This window comes from Aulostomus chinensis, chromosome 6, assembly GCF_037954235.1.
Source record: "Aulostomus chinensis isolate RoL2024-O1b breed Wild chromosome 6, RoL_Achi_v1.0, whole genome shotgun sequence".
NCBI lineage: Eukaryota > Metazoa > Chordata > Actinopteri > Syngnathiformes > Aulostomidae > Aulostomus > Aulostomus chinensis.
In genome coordinates this window covers 13,464,410-13,483,450 of record NC_141325.1, presented here as the reverse complement: position 1 = coordinate 13,483,450, position 19,041 = coordinate 13,464,410, and the positions used below count along the sequence as shown (strand labels likewise).

General features: G+C 41.9%; 1 protein-coding gene across 1 annotated transcript; it reads right to left on the bottom strand.

The window, feature by feature from the left end:
* Nucleotides 1-1,180: 1,180 nt before the first annotated feature.
* On the bottom strand, nt 1,181-14,872 carry snx18a (sorting nexin 18a). The gene is made up of 2 exons (XM_086206622.1): nt 13,002-14,872; nt 1,181-2,581 (listed from the first exon to the last, which is right to left on the bottom strand). The coding sequence occupies exons 1-2, from the start codon at nt 14,524-14,526 to the stop codon at nt 2,328-2,330; spliced, it is 1,779 nt and encodes a 592-aa protein (XP_086062748.1). The 5' UTR covers nt 14,527-14,872; the 3' UTR covers nt 1,181-2,327.
* Between the last annotated feature and the right edge of the window lie 4,169 nt (nt 14,873-19,041).

Here is a 19,041-nt window from a genome sequence, read left to right as displayed (position 1 = left end):
TTCTAAACCAAATGTTTCTTCTTTGGAGTTTTACGCGCCTCAAATGGATTTTACTCATTTCGAACAGCCAAGTCTTCAAGCCTGGAAGGGCAACAGTATAAAATCAAGAGCACCCATTTCCCTGAGCGTTGGCAGCGTGGAGACAAAGCCTGAGGGATGTGCATCTGTGCATCTTTGTAGAGGTAATGTAGAAAATGAGCGACGCATAACGATAGAAATAGACAGAAAAGGGAAATACGACAGTGAGCGTTTGGACACGTCGGGATATAAAGTCGCCATTAAGAGGCGTCTTCTTCTCCTGTTATTAGTTACGCAAAGATGTCTCGATCAGTCCAAGAATGCGTCGTTGAAAATCAGATTACGTATCTTGGCAGGAGAGTTCTAGTCTGGCGTTGTGTTCACAGGATGTAGTCTTCATAGATCAATAGGCCTATATTAACATAGTGGGAGAACTGGGTGGTTCCGTCTTGAGACCTGGTGGCACTGGGAGCTGGTGATAGCTGTCATCTCCTGCTGGCATCACATGTCAAACTGGATTTACATCCAAACAAACAGAAACCTTCTCCCTTTCTCACACAAATACAAGACAGTGGAGTGGCCTGATGACAGAGAACAAAGGGCCAGCTCTGCTGTGCGCAGGGACAATCAGACCATCAGTGCGTGGCGTTATGTCCAGTAAGCTCTGTTTTGCATTTTGGGTATCTTGGTTGTCATAGGTACCTGCTGTTGTTGACAGTAAAGAAAAACATCTCCCAGCTTTTTTCTTTTTTGACCTTTTCCTGTTCACTTACACAAGCGCTGTCATCCGCTTCGGTACTTTTAACAGTGACCAGATGTCCCAGATGGCGAGGACGGGCTCTGCGCTGTCAGCAGATCTGTGAGCCGAGCATGAGCTTAGCATGAAACACTGACACGGCACAGCACTCCTCCAGGGACGCAGCAGCCAGCAGCCAAGGAAACCTGCAGAGCAGCACTTTGCTCTCTTTGTTTCGCTGTCATAAAAATGGACGGGTGGCTGCGTGACGTGTATCATACAAAATATCTGAAGGGCTTTTTAAAAGGCAAATTAACCTGTCAGCATGTGAAGGCCCCCCCACCCCACCCAGTTATTCACTTGATTCGAATGTCCTGAACTCAGTTATTCTACAGATAGAAACACACAACATCAAGCATTCTGTGCAGTTGGGTTTTATTTTGATTCTCTGCTTCTACAATCTTAATGATGCAACCGACACCATTATCGTGGTTAGAACAGCAGTACAGTTCAACTGTCAGTTAGAAAGACTGCATTCATAAAATGGTTGAGGAACTCTCCCACAGCCACTATCCCAAAACTAAACACTGTTTCCTTGACACGTATTCAGGCATCAGGCGTATGAAGTGTCCGTTACACTCGTTCCTACCGTTCTGCAAGCTTAAAACCAGCACTGGCGCTGGCTGCGCTGTGTGTCAAGCACGGGTTGCTATTGTCAAAGCAGGTAATCCTCTCTTGATCCTGATTTTGTTGCAATGTGTGCAGTGTGTGTGTGTGTGTGTGTGTGTGCGGTGTGTGTGTATGTGTGTAAGCATTGAAAATCAATCCAGGGGTCCGGTGGGGAAACGAACAATATTATCTCCCAAAAACAGACACTGCACTCATTCAAAGCACAGAAGTAAATGTGTAAAAACAAATAGAATATATTTCTACATATACATTATATAAAGTTTTTTTTTTTTTTTTAGTAACTTGTAACAAAACTGACCAGAGATGAAATCAGAAGGCACAGCGAGACAGTGGCAGCGGTGGAGGTTGGAACCGTTTTCAGACTGTCATCAAGAAGAGCTTAAGTGTTAGCAGAAGGCAGTGAGCTTGGCTGATCCTGGAGCAGCAGAGACCTCAATAGTCGTTTAAAAACAATAAGGCTTAAAAATCATACATGAAATGTTGCAGCAACAGATGCAATGCTGTCTCTCTCTGCAGGTTCTAACATTAGATTTAGTTCCTGACACACCAGACTACGCGGTGCACCATCATGATCACTGATTCCTACCCAAACCAAAGGCATAAAAACCTTTCTGTATTAAAAGTTGGCCTCGATCATTGTATTACAGGTCCTTAAAAAAAACAAAGGAAAAAAAAAAAGAAAAAAGAAGACATTCAGCCTAAAGGCAAACACACAGAACCCTGGATTTGGTTGGATGATCTCCTCGAATGCCCCGCCCCGCCCTGCTGGGTGAACAGTATTCAGTTTGTGCTGCTCTCTGCCAAAACTCCACTGGCTGGCCGAGGGAGGCGCATGGCGCCTGATCACAGAGGTCTAAACGGACCGGCTGGTGCGAGGGGTCCACTACGCATTGTCGTACTTCTGCAGGGCCTCCTCTAGCTTCCCAGTGATTTTCTGGAAGAACGAGATCTGCTGCTGAAGATAGTGCTGCATCTGCGCCTTAAAGTCACGCACGCGGATCTGGTGGAAGTGTTGGATCTCGGCCAGGGTGGCGCAGGAAATGATGTTGCAGCGCTCGTTGATGCCTTCCGCCTGCGCCAGGTCCATCTTACCCTCCTCCACATGCCTCTGGCTCTCCTTCACCTTCGTCAGGGCTCCTGTTTGGGGATGAAGAAAGAGAAAAGAGAAGAAAAATGTGAATTTCTCTACTGTTTCACAATTATTCACGTTTAATTTTGAAACACCTTCCTGAAAACACTTGCTCTGTAAAAGGAGAACGCCCACACAGAAAGGAAATCACGTGGATGGATACACTTTTAACCAGAGTGGGAGAACAGCCCAAACACACACACACACACACACACACACACACACACACACACACACACACACACACACACACACACACACACACACATCACAATAGTCCCTCTCTTTAGACAAGACTTCACTTCCTTAATCTTAATCGTTAACTCATCTAACCACTTTAACAGGGAAATGAATCAATAATATCGGCATTCCTTTGCTAACAGATTCAAGAGCACAGCTTGATAATACATCAGTAACTTCAAAGAAATGATCAAAAAGAGTTCAGTCTCAGTTGTCATTGCTAGATTCTAAACTACACACTTGCCATTGTCCTGGCCAGTGGTGCAGTTTTAAAATCAAATATACTTTCACCCATAAGCGCACCCGTGGGTTCGTATGTCTAAAATTAAAGTGCAGTCAGGTGTGTTGGTACATTCCAATCTTAATGCAGCACAGAGGATTTGAACGATTGACCAACTAAAACCATGTCAATGGAATCATATTTGAAATACAAAGGGCAACATTTACAGACAGAGGGCTGCAGCAACATACGCAGGTGCACAATTCACACGCACACACGCATTCACACGTAGGGTTGTGTACTACAGTCTTGTTTCTTCAGTGATTTACTTCACAGGTCAGAAAGCCTGCTTTCTTCTTGTTAACACTGCCACTTGTACGTAACATCCCATTAGCAAATACTGTGGGACACTGAAGCAACAAAGCTAGAAAGTCGTAATACCTCACAGCACAGAGGGAACTCTCCAAGGGATTCAAATATTTTTATACAGGGAAGTGATAAACAAGATGTTTCCTCAGTGCAAAACTCTCTCTCCAACTCCACCCCCCCCCCCACACACACGCCTGATTAACTGATAGGTTCATATACAGTACTAATACCAGCCCCTCTGTGTGTATGCATCTGAGTTTGCACCCACATTATACACTGTTTAACTGATTTAAAAGGACACGACTGTTAGCGGGCAAGGTTTGTTCCAAACTCCCTGATTACCAACCACAGCAACATCTGTGTGTGTGTGTGTGTGTGTGAGAGAGAGAGAGAGAGAGAGAGAGAGAGAGAGAGAGAGAGAGAGAGAGAGAGAGAGAGAACTCTAAAAATGTCTATTACACGATGTAACTTTTCTAAACCACCATTTAAGGAAATTCTCTGGCAGCGTGATACCATCTTCTGGGCTTGCTGGCTATTCTGGAAACATACCATATTAACATGGGCAACTGCCTAGTCTGTATGAACTAGTTATTCTAGAATGATGATGTCATAGGCCTGTAATTGTAGTATGTGAAATTATGTGAAAGTGAAAATACCAGACATCGTTCCACTGGAAAAGCTTTTCTTACTTATTTTTCATTCAAACGCTTCACTTACTCAGTTTAGAAGATATTTCCCATTATAGCCACTTTTGAAATTGACTCAAATCCGACTTAAATCACTAAATACTTTGTATCCAGTAAACCAAATACATAAATAAATATGTTCAAATTAATGCTTGAATTTACCATACCATAACACAGTAAGATGTGCTTTAGGGCTGCTGATTCTGTATTGTAATTCTGTGCTCTGTGCTGTGAATGTTTGTATGATCAATGCTAATAAAAGATCCCCCACCTCACTGCTGAGTCACCGACAATTAAATCAAGGGCTGCTCACACACATCTACAGCCTGGAGTTTCACAACTGATGGAAAGAGTTGCACACACACACACACACACACACACACACACACAGAGTCACATGTGATGGACTAATGTGGCCAGAACAGATCGACACTCTGTTGCCACGTCCTTAAAAAAAAAAAAAAAAAAAAAAAAGCAACCACATTGTTGAGTTTTGCTTTCAGCAGAAAACGTCTGTAGCCATTCTGGTGCCATGACGGTTGGAAGGCTGAGACACCTGGAGCTCACGACGGTGGAGCCAAGAAAGAAATGTCAGGACATGATCTACTGTCAAGAAGAAAGCCCTCAAATACATGTAGGAAGACGGACAAAAAAACTGAAAAATCTAATGAAATAAAGACCTTCTTAATTTAACATGTTCGAAGTCCATTTACGGTGTTGGTGTTTGCTAAATATTGGACCAGGATCAGCTTCCAAACGAGTATTGTTGATGTCACAAATAACGTGAGTAGGCTCGCCCCTTGAATTCAGATCTTCTATGATCACAGAGAATATTTACACTCTCATGTTTGATTGTGGGGGGGGCCTTTGAGTATCAACGCTGCACACACAACGTTCTATACATTAGAACGGAAATATACAACTGTAGAACAAACGGAACGACAGATTTTTTTAAGTGGAGGTGGACTTTACAGCTATGTATACGTCATGGCTGGAGGACGAGAGTATAGCCACATGTTCAATGTGATCATTTTTCAGTGTTTATTATGTCTCTATCATTTTTTTTTCATTTCCAACCTGATTTGCTGGCAAACAAGTGGAAGATTCACAGGCGTCCACCCTTTTATAATTAATCTGCAGAGATTTTGACATATGCACGTGGTGCGCAGAGGAATGAAAGGAAAATGAAACCACAACGATGAAAACAGTTGATGACATTTTCAAGCTGTCACACGAATGTCAAGTTAAGCTTAACAAAGTGTTAAACGCTGATTAAATGATTGATCATGGATAGAAATCTCCAGATTCATCCGGAGAGCCACAGCACGGCTATAAACCTGCTGCTGACCCATTTGGCTCGTTCTCTTGTTAGTACAGTTTGCTAAAAGAAGAAAAAGAAAAAGACGAGGAGATACCCAATGCAAGCTAAAACAATGTTAGCTTCAGGGAGGACAGGCTTGTTGTCATGTAGTGCCCCTGTCATGGGATTTTCCAGTCTTTATTTGTGCTTAGTCACTTGTTTTTCTGTTGAAAATCTGATTTAGTTTGTTTCCTGTGAGACGGCAGCTGACACACTGACCTCAGCCTTCGGCTGTACTAACTAAAGCATCAGCTCCAAGTTCAAGACCACCAAGATGCTTTTTAGACATTTTTCTGCAAAACTCCCAACGCACAACATGTAAAACTATCTACAATAACACAAAGATAAAAGAAATAAGCTGACAAATCTACCACAAAAAGACAAGTCTCCTCAGTCTGCCTCCAGGTTGTAGCTTCAGCTGCAGCTTAACCCACATCTGTGAGATTCTTTTAATGCACAACAGATTGTACGTAGCGGGGGGGGGGGGGAGAGAGAGAGAGAGAGAGAGAGAGAGAGAGAGAGAGAGAGAGAGAGAGGATGAGACCAGAAAAACGCAGCTGACTAAAGAATCCCAAAGGTGCTTACTTTACCTTAAAGGTTTCTGGCTTCCTGCCTTTTAAAAGCCCGCTAATGGACTAAGGAGAAATAATAGTTACCATGGAGACTTTAGAAGAATGGTTCAGTAACAGGATGGAACAGAAAACAGCACCCACTCATCATTCTGAATGCTGCAGAAGAAAAATCACCAACAAATCATTCATAATTAATCAGCTGAAAATGTTCTGGAGTCCACGATGACGACACCTTGCTGAAAATGTTTCCATTTAATTGTCATCAGATGATCTGATCACCCAGATACAGTTGAACTGATGCCCGGTACTTGCATAATGACGGATGCAGTGTTCTGATTTAATTACAGTGGTAAAATAAACTTTCTTTAAGAATAAACCCATTCTGGTGGTTCTAGCTGCAGAAGTAGTTGCCCAGCAGTTTCCCATTATTTCCCTTTACTCTACCAGCAAGTGTTTGACATCGTTGCTTGAAAAATTATCAATCAATTGCTTTATCGTTATGAAGGGACTTGCTTTTTTGATGAATTTCATTTGGACATCACTCCACTGCTGATGTCATTTGATTGTTCAGTTGGGAAAAAAAAAGACCTACAGAAAAAACAAACAAACACATTTTTTTCAAAACCTTTGGCAGTGTATGTGAACACGAGTGCCCTTTTTTGCATCAATATTGCAGTAATTCCTCTTTTAGATTATTAAGTCACTAGGTGTTGTATTGCATGTCTGGTTGCACAACCTCCTCTTCATCCCCAGCCAGCTCTGACTTTCTAAGTCCCTGCTACAGATGGCGTGATAGCGGATATAATAGTAGATTTATCAATACTCCTCTGAGCTCCCCACGCTGAGTCATTTTGCTTACAGAAATCTTTTGCAGTGTGACAGTATGGAGAAGAACCAGCCTCATGAAGAAATCCTCCCTGGATGTATGGAGGTGGCACCGAGCCCTCCTGAGCTCACTGGGGCAGCAGCTTCGGCTCTTACGTAATCCCCGGTTACACAACACGGAAGCCTGTGACCTGAACAACCAGTGGCAATCCCCATTTCATCACTCCCACCAGCCTGGTCATCCGTGTGTGTGTGTGTGTGTGTGTGTGTGTGTGTGTTTGTGTGTGTTTTAGAGGACATTTAAAAAGCTTGTACCAACATATCAGGCAAAGCTGCACCTGAGGGCTGACTAAGCAGGAAAACCTGACATTCTCGTGTATCGGTGCTTTCCTTTACTTGCCCGCTATTGTTTTAGCTCCTCAGTGCTGATAAAAAAATGTGACGAGATCCGACCGAATGCTGCTTTGTGCGTTGGATTGATTAAAATCATGGGGGGGGAAAAGGTGGAAAATAGGTCAAGGCAAAAATTGGTTCACCACTGAACACCTTTGCTTCTCTGCAGTTGTACTTGTATTTACAGAAATATACACTTGAGCGGACATCATCTCCTGTATGCAGTCAATAACTTTCAGCCATCTTATTTAATGACACCAACATGGAATTGCTGAGTATAAAATGTGATTACGCCCGTTTATCCGTGTCTGGTCTTCCCTGAGAAACATATGTTTATTTTTCAGAACTTATTTATAACAAACAATATAATAAAAAAAAAAGACCTGTTATCAACTCGAAATATTTTGCAACGGTATAAGTGGGCGGTGTTCTGCTATTTTAGCTGAAATGATTAAAAAAAGCCCTCGTCTAAAAAGCGACAGGATGTTGATCTTAGGAATGGCACTACAGGTGGGGACAAGAACTTGAGCCACATAACTGGCAGCATATTTACTTGACAAACATAAAAAATGTGAGATGTGCCAAGATAAGAGCAGCGTTTCTACCCCCCCCCCCCTTTTTTATTTTTACACTTTTTATATATTTAACTCTTTCTGGTGAGCTTTATAAATACTAAAGACGTTGTAAGTAATTTTTTGTGTGTGCAGCAACTCATCAGCAAAACTTTATTATTCTACGAGTAACATTTAGGCATTTATCCAACATTTCTTCTTTTTTTTAAGTGCTGTGTCACAGTCAACTGGATTGTCTCAGTTTCCTAGAAGACGTTGGAGAAACCGAGACCTGGATGACTAAGAATTTCCACCAACATTTCTTCCTTTTTCTTGAGAGCTTCAATAAAAAGAAAAAAAAAAAAGAAGAAGAAGCAACAAATGGCGTCCCTGCTGAGTTGGAGATCAATACTGTGACATTCAGTGGCCCTGTGTGAGGAAGCAGGAGGACAAATAACAACTCGTCTGCAGCTCCTAAAACAAACTAAAGGAGCTACAAATTCAACTGTTGATAAGGCTGATAAGCTTTGCTGTAACACCAGCAGAAACCCGAGCCCTTCTTGACATGGGAGATCTGATCGCAAGGTACGAATGCACCTACAATATATGTTGAATAGATCGGATCACTGAGACAGACCACATATGGTGACATTCTTTCAGTGGCACGAACACGATTGCATTCTAGGCTGCATGGAAGGACCGCCTACTCAACGCGTGACGAAGTATGAAGACCTCAAAATCACATTCACCGTCTGGAATTTTCTCAAAAATGTTGGAAAGATATATTTTTGTGTGTTACTTGGTTTCATAAAAAATGCCACTGAATAGTTCATCTGTTTTCTTTTTTATTTTATATTTCCTTTTAATTTCCTGCAGACTGGACATTAGAAGAACCCTGCATTTGCCTAACGCATTTGGTTATTTCAAACCAACAAATAATGTAAGGGGTTATTTGCATATAGATAAAGGAAGTAGAATCTGATCACAAGGTCAGTCCATTTAAAGATGGATTCTAATGTCTGTACGAGGCTTTGGCCCAGCTTAATACCCTCAACATGTATTATCCAAGAAGTCCTTGGTACCATTTCACAGCCTGCTTCAGTCTCAGCTGTCCTGCATGTGTAAGTTCAGGGTGACCACTTCAGCTGCGGAAATGTGCACTTTGCTTTATGACAACACAGGATGTGGTCTCGCCTCTCTTCAGGTTGTCTGACAGAAAGAGCTCAACCTCATGAAATAGTAAAGGAATAGCACATTTCCAGGAAGGAGTACGAAAAATAGATATCGACCTAAGGAGAGGTGGAATGGCAAAAGTCGTGTTAAATGTATGTGAGATGAAAAGGTGAACAAAGAGGGGTTATGAGATAAAAGACACACAAAGACTAAACGTCTGGCTCAGAACCTGTGCAGGCTGGTGTGCGGGTGTTACAGCTCCCAGCTGCGCTCTATTGTCTCCACACAATGATGCGTGTAGTGAACTAAGAGCTGTCTGTGTACACAGGTTCACTAAAGCCCTCAATTCTTTCTTTAAATTACAGTAATTGTACTGCAGTATTAACAGTTGCAAAGCGCTGGATGATTCTAGATGATAGTAGGAGACCTTCAGCCAAGTAGACAACATAAGTAGATTGCTGTGGGTGTCAAGTAGGCTCTGCAGCAGGTGTCTGCATCAGAATCAAGCTGAAGCCATGAAGGCCATGACACTATCAGGCAGCCATCCAGCTGATGCGGGTTCTCATGAGAGGAGGGGGATGTTTAATCGTATCACTAAATGTTCCAATATATCGAGTCCTCAACCGTAATCATAATAGATCTTCGCTGGCTCCAGCACAGTGGCACAGTATTGACTGCTAGTGCCAGTGTTTACATCAGCACCACGTGTAGTTTTTGAGAAGAAAAAAAAAAGCATTTTTATCTTTTCCTAAAAATAGAAAGATACTAAGAGTGGATTCCTCACTTGCATAATGAGTGAGTGGGGAAAAAAAAAAAGACAAGCAAGCACTGAAAACCAGCTGAACCGAACTAAAACAGCCACAGTTCTATAAAAACAAGATGAGATCAAAGTCACTCAGGCTTTCAATAAGCTTCATGCGTCTCCTCTCTCATCTGCTGCATGCTCTCTGTTTTCCCTTCAGCTTTGTTTCAAGTCTCCCATTGTGGTGAAGCAGTATTTCACGGTGATCTGTCACGTTTCCTCAGGATTGGGCCTGCCCTGCAGCAGGACCTCCCCTCCGAGGTATCAAAGAGGAGGGCCTTAGCCACAGACCAGGGCCGGCTTTATCACACCAGACTGTATGGCTCTGTCACCTTATTTGGGCTGTGTGTGGCTCACTAACATTGTGGTGAACATGCTTATGTTCCGCTGCAGCCTAAACACACTCTGTCTTGATTTTACGGAGTGGCCTATTGTGGAGTGAATGGGGCCCAGTGTTTGAAGGGGAAAGGAAAGATGGGGTGATAGAACGAGTGCGTACAAAAACACAGTCACCTCCAGCTGGAGGCCGAGGATCTACGAGGTTACGCTGGCACGTTACAGAAAAAAATTAGAATGCAATTTTGAGACGAGGGATGTCATACCAACTGTACAAAAAAATAAATCCTTCAACACGCATGAGAAGCACAATCTCTTTTTTGGTTCCACATGGAAACAAAAGTTATATTAGATTGTATACTGTATATCCTCTGAGTGTGCAGTGTGCATGCACATCCTAATATCTTTATTTGTCTGCCCATTCAAAGAAAGATCCAGGAACACAAACAATAGTAGATGCAGCTCATTAAGTCTTCCCACTCTGAGAACATACAGAGTCCAGTCATTAGTGCCATGACGACCAAATATGACAGGAAAAACATAGCAGAGACTATTTTCGTTACTTATTCATGTCAGCTCATGCTGGCGATGTTTTTCTTCTCAGTAATGTACAAATCAAAATGAAATGAACTGAAACGGTGACCCAAAAACTGCATCAAAACCCAGGGCTCGCTTGAACCGTTTCACAACTGATTCAGATATTAACATACGTCACGGCGCCAGCTCAGGTATGAAAAATCGCAAAAGAGATAATTCAATGTTCACTGTGTCAGTCCCGCATGGCAATGACAAATGTGGTACCATCACCAAACATTGGTATTTTCATTGCAGTGCAAGCAAGCGTGTGTGGCTTTGTGTGTCAGTCAGTGTCGAAGAGGTTCTCCACCAAATAGATATTAATTTCATCTCAGTTGTCTTTTTTTTTAATATAACTGGCACCACAATCCAGCACTCACCTGCATAACTGCTGCTTTTTTTGTTTTTTACAGGTTTGTCTTCGGTAACACAGATCTCGTGATGCGTCGTATATTAACTCTCTTAAATTATATCCATTATTGCAGAAACACTGCATCTTGATACTAACATAAGCAGATTGCCATTGTAATATTATATCATCAGCTACTGTGGGTTTCCCGCCGCTAATATCAAGCGGAAACACGCTGCTGGTAAACTGGTTTCTATTTTCATGCTATCAAACTGTTTAGAGCGTGTGAAAATGCCAGCGAGCTGAAAACTAAAACCACATTTCACGTTTCCTTTTTTAAAAAGTTGATTTGAATTGATATCTAAAAGATTTTGGTTCAGGAACATAAATAAGGATGAGGAAGGATACCCACAGGACTATCTGCTTCCTGATTGAAAAGATGAGTTTCCCGTCCGGATGTGAGTTGTTAGCGATGTCAGCGAGGCAGAATAAATGGACATGCTACAAGAGGGATTAATGCACATGATCCTCTAATCTCACAGGCCCTATCCTATTCTATACGTTCTTCCACATGAAACGGAGTCAGGTGACTCACGGCTTCTAGCTTTTAGTTTTAAATAATTCGCAGCAAAGCCTGAAATGAAAGAAAAAAATCGACACAATAGCTGTGCAACTTTACCATTAAATATTGTTGAGCCTGACTGGAGATGATGGTTTAGCTTTTACGATTTATCTAAATAATCATTCTCTCTTTCCCTGCAGAAGGAAGCCATTGTGGCCATAAACAACAGCGCCAGCTTCCCTCCAAACAGTAAAGCAACAATGCTGTGCCTCTTGCATAACAGTGTTGCCTCTCATGTCGCTGACATTTTGCCACATAATGGGAACAATCGGCGGGGCTGGGGTCATGTAGGAGGGTGGCCTACATTATCTACAATATTGACATTCTGTGCCAAGAGTATCATTTAACTGAATCAATTGCATGAGGTTTAAATCTTATTTCCCTGCAGTCTTGTGACCACAGAGTCAGGAAGGACATTCTTCATCTCCTGATTAATACACAAAGGTTGGCCAGGAATGGAAAGTCAAACTGAGCAGCACTCTGACTCACTGGATTCAGCAGGTGGAACAAACAGCAGCAACAGCAGTAGGAGCAGGAGGAGGAGGAGGAGGAGGAGGAGCATGTAAACCAATTTCCCATTGCAAATATGAACTATTTGTCTTGCAAAGAGGCAGAGCTTTAATTGTGACCTGACTGCTCTGACAGCTCAAACCATCTGGAATAAACTGCGTTGTTTATGTTATTAAACGGCCAGCCAACGTACTCAAGCCTTCTTGATTTCAAAGCCTGTTGATTGTATCCCCGCCAGACTTGCGGAAAGCGATTTGATGACCCCAGGGGTACCATGATTTTCATTTTATGTGCATATGTGGAGAAGTTTAAATGGACTGGAACACTGGGATTATGGAGGCTTTAAAAATCTAAGTATTTGATGAGATTACTATGGAGCATTTAAGGGCCCTTTTTTGTCAGCCTAGAGAGAAAAATTACATATATATGAAGGCTGCAATATGTAGATTATTCCCTAAATTTGGTTACATCATATTTTTGAACATCTCATGACCTTCACAAAACTGAGGGGACAAGTTGCTAAGGGGGATTTCTCACCAAACAAGGGAAGTTGTATTCAAACACAATTAAACAGTGGGAACCAAAGCTGTATCTTGTGGCCCCAGGATATTTTTTCTGTCACCACTGCCACGCCAAGGCTCCTTAGTTTAGTCTCGGATGGGACTAAATCATGGTTTTACTAACTATTCATTTTTTCTTTTGTTATCATTTCTCTAGTTAAATGAGATTTAACCAAGAAAGAAAAGGTTGGCTCCTAACTCTTAATACACCAAATATAAATACACACGGCAGTATCTGTCATCATACAGGCTATAAAAATGATGATGTGTTTGTGTACTTTTACCTTTCTGTACGTGAATGATGTCGGGGTAGTTTGCCAGGTGTCCCTGATAAAGAGCTAATAAATCCATGATTGGGTCCAGATCTTTGTTTGGCTGCTCGGCAAAATAATCTCCGATGGCTTCATACGCCTCCCCGGTGAAGGAGATAGCCTGGTTAAGCCCAGCAGAGTACACCTGTTGGTCCATCTCAAAAGCTTGGCTCAGGACCCGGAATGACATCCCCACTTTTTGATACTCCTTCTTAAAGCCACTGATCTGCTTACGGGCGAACTCTCCCACAGTGGCGTTGAGCTGTAAGGTGCTGTCATCCATCCTTTTGGTAAAAGTCTTGAATCCGTCTATTTTGCTCTCGACCTCCTGAAAGTCAAGTGGAGCAGCAGGGGTGCTGATGGTGAGGAAAAAGTTTGCCCCGACCATCTCGTCCTTCTCTGCCTTCCTCTTGCCCAGCTTCCAGGCTTTTTCATCAGTGCTGTTGCAGGTGAGGAAGTGCTGGAAAACATCACACCTTGCCAAAACAGGGTGGCTGGTCATGTGATTCATCCACCATATGAGGCCTTTCCTCCTCTTGGAGATGAAATCTTCTTCAAAGCGTCCAGTGGCCTGCTTCTCTGGTATATGGGGCACAGAAATGACGGGGAACTTCTCCACAAGTCGAGCGTACAGCCAGTCGAAGTGTTTATACCTCCTGTTCACCTGATTCTGTGTGTGAGTGGGTGTCAGCTTGTAGGAGATGTAGCTCTTCATACCCTTGAACTTGGTCTGTTTGGTGGGGTCGTCAATCGCGCAGGTGAACGGGTATGGGTTCTCCTGCCATTCCGGACCGTACTGACCCATCACCACACAGATCTTATCCCCATCCTTAACAAAACCTGCTGCCTCACCAAGCACAAACGCCTCCCCCCCTGATTTCACAAAGGTGGAAAACCTGTTCAAGTTCCTGCTGACCGTGGCGGAGCTCTTGGCTTGCTGTGCATTCCCTCTTGACATTGAGGATGTTGAGACTCTGTAAGTGGATGGACCGTTTCCTTCAAAGTCATGATACCTCCCTCCCACCGTCCCTGGTTCATCAGCCACAGTGGAGCTATCATCCCAGTCATCATCCCAGTCATCATCACTTCCCTGGCTGGCCTGGTGATAATGGTGCTGCTGTTGTTGATGATGTTGTTGTGGAGGGGCTGTGAATGTGTTGAAACTCGGAGGAGACGTTTTAGGAAAGTTCTCAACTTTATTTTGAGGCTTATAAGAGCTGTCAAAGCCACCGGCTGGGATGTTGGCGTATCGTGAGTCAGGATAGGTGTCCCCAGATGTGCTGCAGCTGTTGTTGTTGAGCGTGGAGGCGGCGTCGTTCCGCAGGATCTCCACGTAGGAAGCGGGGAACAGTCCCCTCTCTCCTTTGCTGTTCACCCCCTCAAACCAGCCCTCAATGTCCTGCTCGCTGTACAAAGTGAGAATTTCGTTCTCCCGCACCGACACCTCCCCGGGGTTTTCAGAGTTGAAGTCGTAAATGGCCCTGGCTCTGAGCGCCATTGTAACCACAGCTGGATGAAGAAGAGCAGGACAGCGGGCTAACGTGCGGCTGGCTGGCCGGGGCAGAGGGAAGCGCAGCGGGCAGCCGAGCTAGCTCAGTCAGCCCACTCAGAACAACTCCCGAAACTCCGCGTAAAAACTTCTCAAACAAAAAAAACACACAAATCCCGTTAATACCCTTTCAGCGTGCTTTTTTTTCTTGGTCCAACTCCGGGAAGGAACAGTGGTGTTTTTAAAGCCAAGAGGTCGCAGTGTGTGAGAAGGTATTTTCTGCTACATGAATGTGAGCTCCTCCAGTCTCCCTCCGTTTCGCCTCGGACGCTTCTGCCTTCACGCGCAGCGCAGCAACGGCACGTCAACTAGGCTGAATAATCGAGGGCGGAGCTACAACATGCTGCAATCCAGCCAGACAACACAAATCGACCGCTGCTCCAACAAGCTGCACTGTCTTGATGACTAATACACGCCTCAGCAATGTAAGGGGGACAAGACTGACGACATCATTAAAGACTGCTGCACTCCGATTTTTGTAACCAGATTTTTTTTGTTATAAACAATGGCTGCTCAAATTATGATAAAAGGGGCTTAGTAATGTCATTATCATTCTTTAATATTTTATAATTGTATTTTTTTTATAACTGCATTAAAATAGATTGAATAATGTGTACAAGCACCCGGCCAGCAACATCTCTGTTGCTGTATTATTATGAACATAATTTTAGCAAACTGATATAGTTTTCACTTGAACCCAGAAAAACATGGCAGTGATGACTTTGATTTCTTCCATAAATGTTGTCTCCACTCTGCTTATTATCATCATCTCTCAGGTAATGTTACATCCAGCAGGGGATGGGGGGGGGGGGGCGCTATTGCTCCTCAGCAATCACACTGATGAGGCTGCCTGCAGACTGAGATGTCTGCAGACATTATTTACATTCAGATGTCTAAAGCTTTTTTCGTATGTGAAATACTGATTGGGTTCTTATTCAATAGTAACAAATCACACAAAAAATCCCAAATAATATCATATTTATTAAATTTGTTAATCCGCTGATAAAATACCACAGCTCATCCATTTTCTACTGCTTATCTAGGGTCACGCGGGGGTTCACCCTGGACAGGTTGCCAGTCCATCGCAGGTCCAACACGTACAGACAGACAACCAGACCTCTTGATGTCTTTGGACTTGGAGCCGGTGTACCAGGAGAGAACCCACACAGGAACAGGGAGAACATGCAGACTCCACACAGAAAGATCCCGTGCCCGAGCCGGGGCTCGAACCCAGAACCTTCTTGCTGTGAGGTGACGGTGCTGACCACTGCACCACCGTGCCCCCCACAAAATTCCACTTGTGTTTAAGATAATTACTGTTGCTAAAATCTGCAAATTTCCTGTTAGCAATATGGAGAAAATGACTTCAGTGTCTTTGGTCCTGGTTACAGCCTAGTTATTCATGATCATATTCATTACTAAATCTGAGCACCATAATGTTTTCTGAGAAATGAAAATTAATAAAAATTGATTGTAAGGCACCGGTTCTCTTATTCATAAGAATATCATCCAATATTAATCATACAAGCAGCTGTTCGTAATACATTCACTTCTCCAAGAATTCATTTCCTCATTAACAATTTAGAATGTAGATTTACAGATAGCTCAGAGGATGCAGTCCCTTATGGAAAGCTAAGGCGGACATACCATTTTGTCTTGCACTAGAAGTCTCTTTTGCAGTCCAGTGACAGTACGTTCAATGGTTAATAAAATCAGTGATTTAAAATATGCAACTTTGTGTGTTTATCATGTAGCCAGACTGTCACCTTTTAAAAGCTGACCCAAATGACATGGAAAATGTCTGTTTCCCTTAGCACACATTTACTTTTGTATCAATCCCAACTGTAATTTCTTTAAACCTTACTGTCACCTTTTAGATCTTATTTTCAAGAGGCGATCACTCAGCAAAAATGAAATGAACAAATTAATCCAGTCACTAAAATAACATTAGACATGGGGGTAAGTGATGGAGTTGACATTGTCTTATCATTTAGATCTCAGATTATAGTTCGAGCTCTCTTTGCATGGCCTAATGAAAGATAGGATTTAACACAAAGCTTCACTTCTGGTAGTCTATAAATCTCGCAATGAAATCTATCTTATGGAGCCAGTAATTACGTTTTAGAATGGAGCCACAGAGTCAGTCAGTCTATGCTGTTTTATGGGCTTCTGGAACATTACAAGGAAACAAAAAAAAAAATCCAATTATTGTTGATCGTTTTTAGATTTACAGCATGAAACTCTAATAACTGAATTATCATCGCATATAGACTATATTGGGGTTTTAATTGTCAACATTTGGCTTTAGTTTCAAAATTTGGTAGTGACCATCAAATTTTTAAAAATACCCTCTTTTCCCCAAAACCACAAGAGCAGCACACAATCCTTTCCTCTTATTGTAATGCATTTGAAACAAATACAAAAGGTAACATTAATAATTTTGGTTCACATATTATAACATCAGGGATTTACAAATGTACAACCAAAACCCCAGTTTTGGGTTTATTGGTTGAAAATCAAATAAACAGAAACAAACTGTATCCTTTGAAAGACTTTTTTCCCAACCCAACAAGGTGTAACTCTAAAATACTCTGGTTGACACCGCCCCCTAGTGACTATTTTGTGTTATTTCAGAAAGCAGACATGAATTTTTACATTTAGACGATCACAATTGAGGTGCTGTGATGTAAGTTAGCGTTTGTTTCAGAAAAATTACAAGTGAGAGGGCTATTTTCATTAATTAATAAAGGGATTGATTCATTAATTACTTCCCCCTTAAATTGCATTTACCCCAATATGGCATTTGATATTGTGCTAACTAGCATTAAAGCGTTAGATATGACGGTGACAGCTTAAAATCAAGAGGTAGCCTTGGTTGGACATTAATAACAAGAATTTTTGGTCCCTTTCTTTGTTTGTCCATTTTGTCAAACTGCCCTTGATCAAGACACTAACAGCCACATGCCCACCAGAGGTCTCCCCTCACACGGTTGAAACAGGCAAACTTCCTGGAAACGGTTATTAAATCTTTACATACTTAAATATTCTGCATAGTGAAGTAAAAGCAGTGTCTTATTGTACAAACAATACACACATTAACACACAACAACGTTCTCTTTCTGCATATCCTTTTATCTACTGTCTACATCTCTGGTTAGGCCCACGTGAGGAATCAGCCTTTGACTTTGAACTATGACTGCCATCTGTGTCATCTTCTTAGGAGTTGTGAAATGTATCTTATCACAGGTTGATACATTTTCTACTGTTCCTAGGGTTTTAATATTGTGCTAATAGAGCAAAGCATCTTGTCATATTGTTTTGTTTTTTTGATATTTAAAAATAGAAAGTCAAAGTATTTTTCATTTATTACAGAGCCCCCTAGTGGTACAATACAGTTTGGAATGTTTTTTTTTCTAAATATTTTTACTAACTTAACAGTAGTGGTGGAGTACATTTTTGCATGTAGCACAGTGCTTAAGAGCTGAGTATTAATACTTAAATGCTTCCACTTTTATTGAGAGTCAATGATATAACTACTTTGCAGACTAACACAGGCACGGTACATAAATGATGCACATTAAATACCCCCCCCTAAAACAAACAAACAAACAAAAAAAGAAGGATATTTAGTGATGAAAATGCACTCCATTCAACTGGTAGCATCATCAAAGGGATTATAGATTTGTTTGCAATAATGCCCTGAATACAGGCCCTTTCCATTAAAACTGAAGACTTTTATTGTAGCATAACCAAATTCAATTAGCCACAAGACTTCTTCCACCACAAATTTAGTAATATGTGATGAAAAGAGTAACAGTCCTAGATGATGTTTCAGTCATGCTTTCACTTTACTAGAATTAAAGTGTCTTGACATGCCCGAAAACATCGTTGAAAGAGAAAGAACCATGCCTCCAGCATTTCACGGGTTATTCCGGTAAACTGGTGTTACATCAGAGCTGAGTGTGGTCGTGACAGAATCCTCTACTCTGTGAGAAACCTTATGAGTAATGTTTGTAAATGATAATTCAGCAGTGGTGGAAAATATGTATTTCCATTGAAGCACTGTACTTATTTGAAATGTCTACTTGAGTATTCATGTTTTAGGGGACTTTGTACTTTTCCTCCACTTGACTCTTCTGAACTCAGTTACTAATTACTATAGAAGATATGGGAACGCCTAAAGAAAATTGTGTAATCTCAAATAGAGGTCAACATAATGATGGAACACCATGGACTGGAATTCACAGATAACCGTATAGAATGTGTACTCCATATTTCAAATTTAAGAAAAGTCAATATCAAATTCTTCCATACTGTTACTTGACTTGAATGTTGAATGCAGACTTTCCCCTGACCACATCTGGGTATTTCTCTATTTTACTACGTATTTTTTTTCCACAGACGTAACTATCTCCATGTGGAGCAGAACCCCAAATCATCCCTAGATTCGAAATAAATAAGTTA

What these genes read in the sequence shown, in the direction of transcription:
- snx18a (XM_086206622.1), bottom strand. Translation starts at nt 14,526, where the DNA reads ATGGCGCTCAGAGCCAGGGCCATTTACGACTTCAACTCTGAAAACCCC. An exon ending in CATCATTCACGTACAGAAAG is followed by an intron (nt 2,582 to 13,001) that starts GTAAAAGTACAC and finishes ATCCCCAAACAG; the next exon opens with GAGCCCTGACGAAGGTGAAG.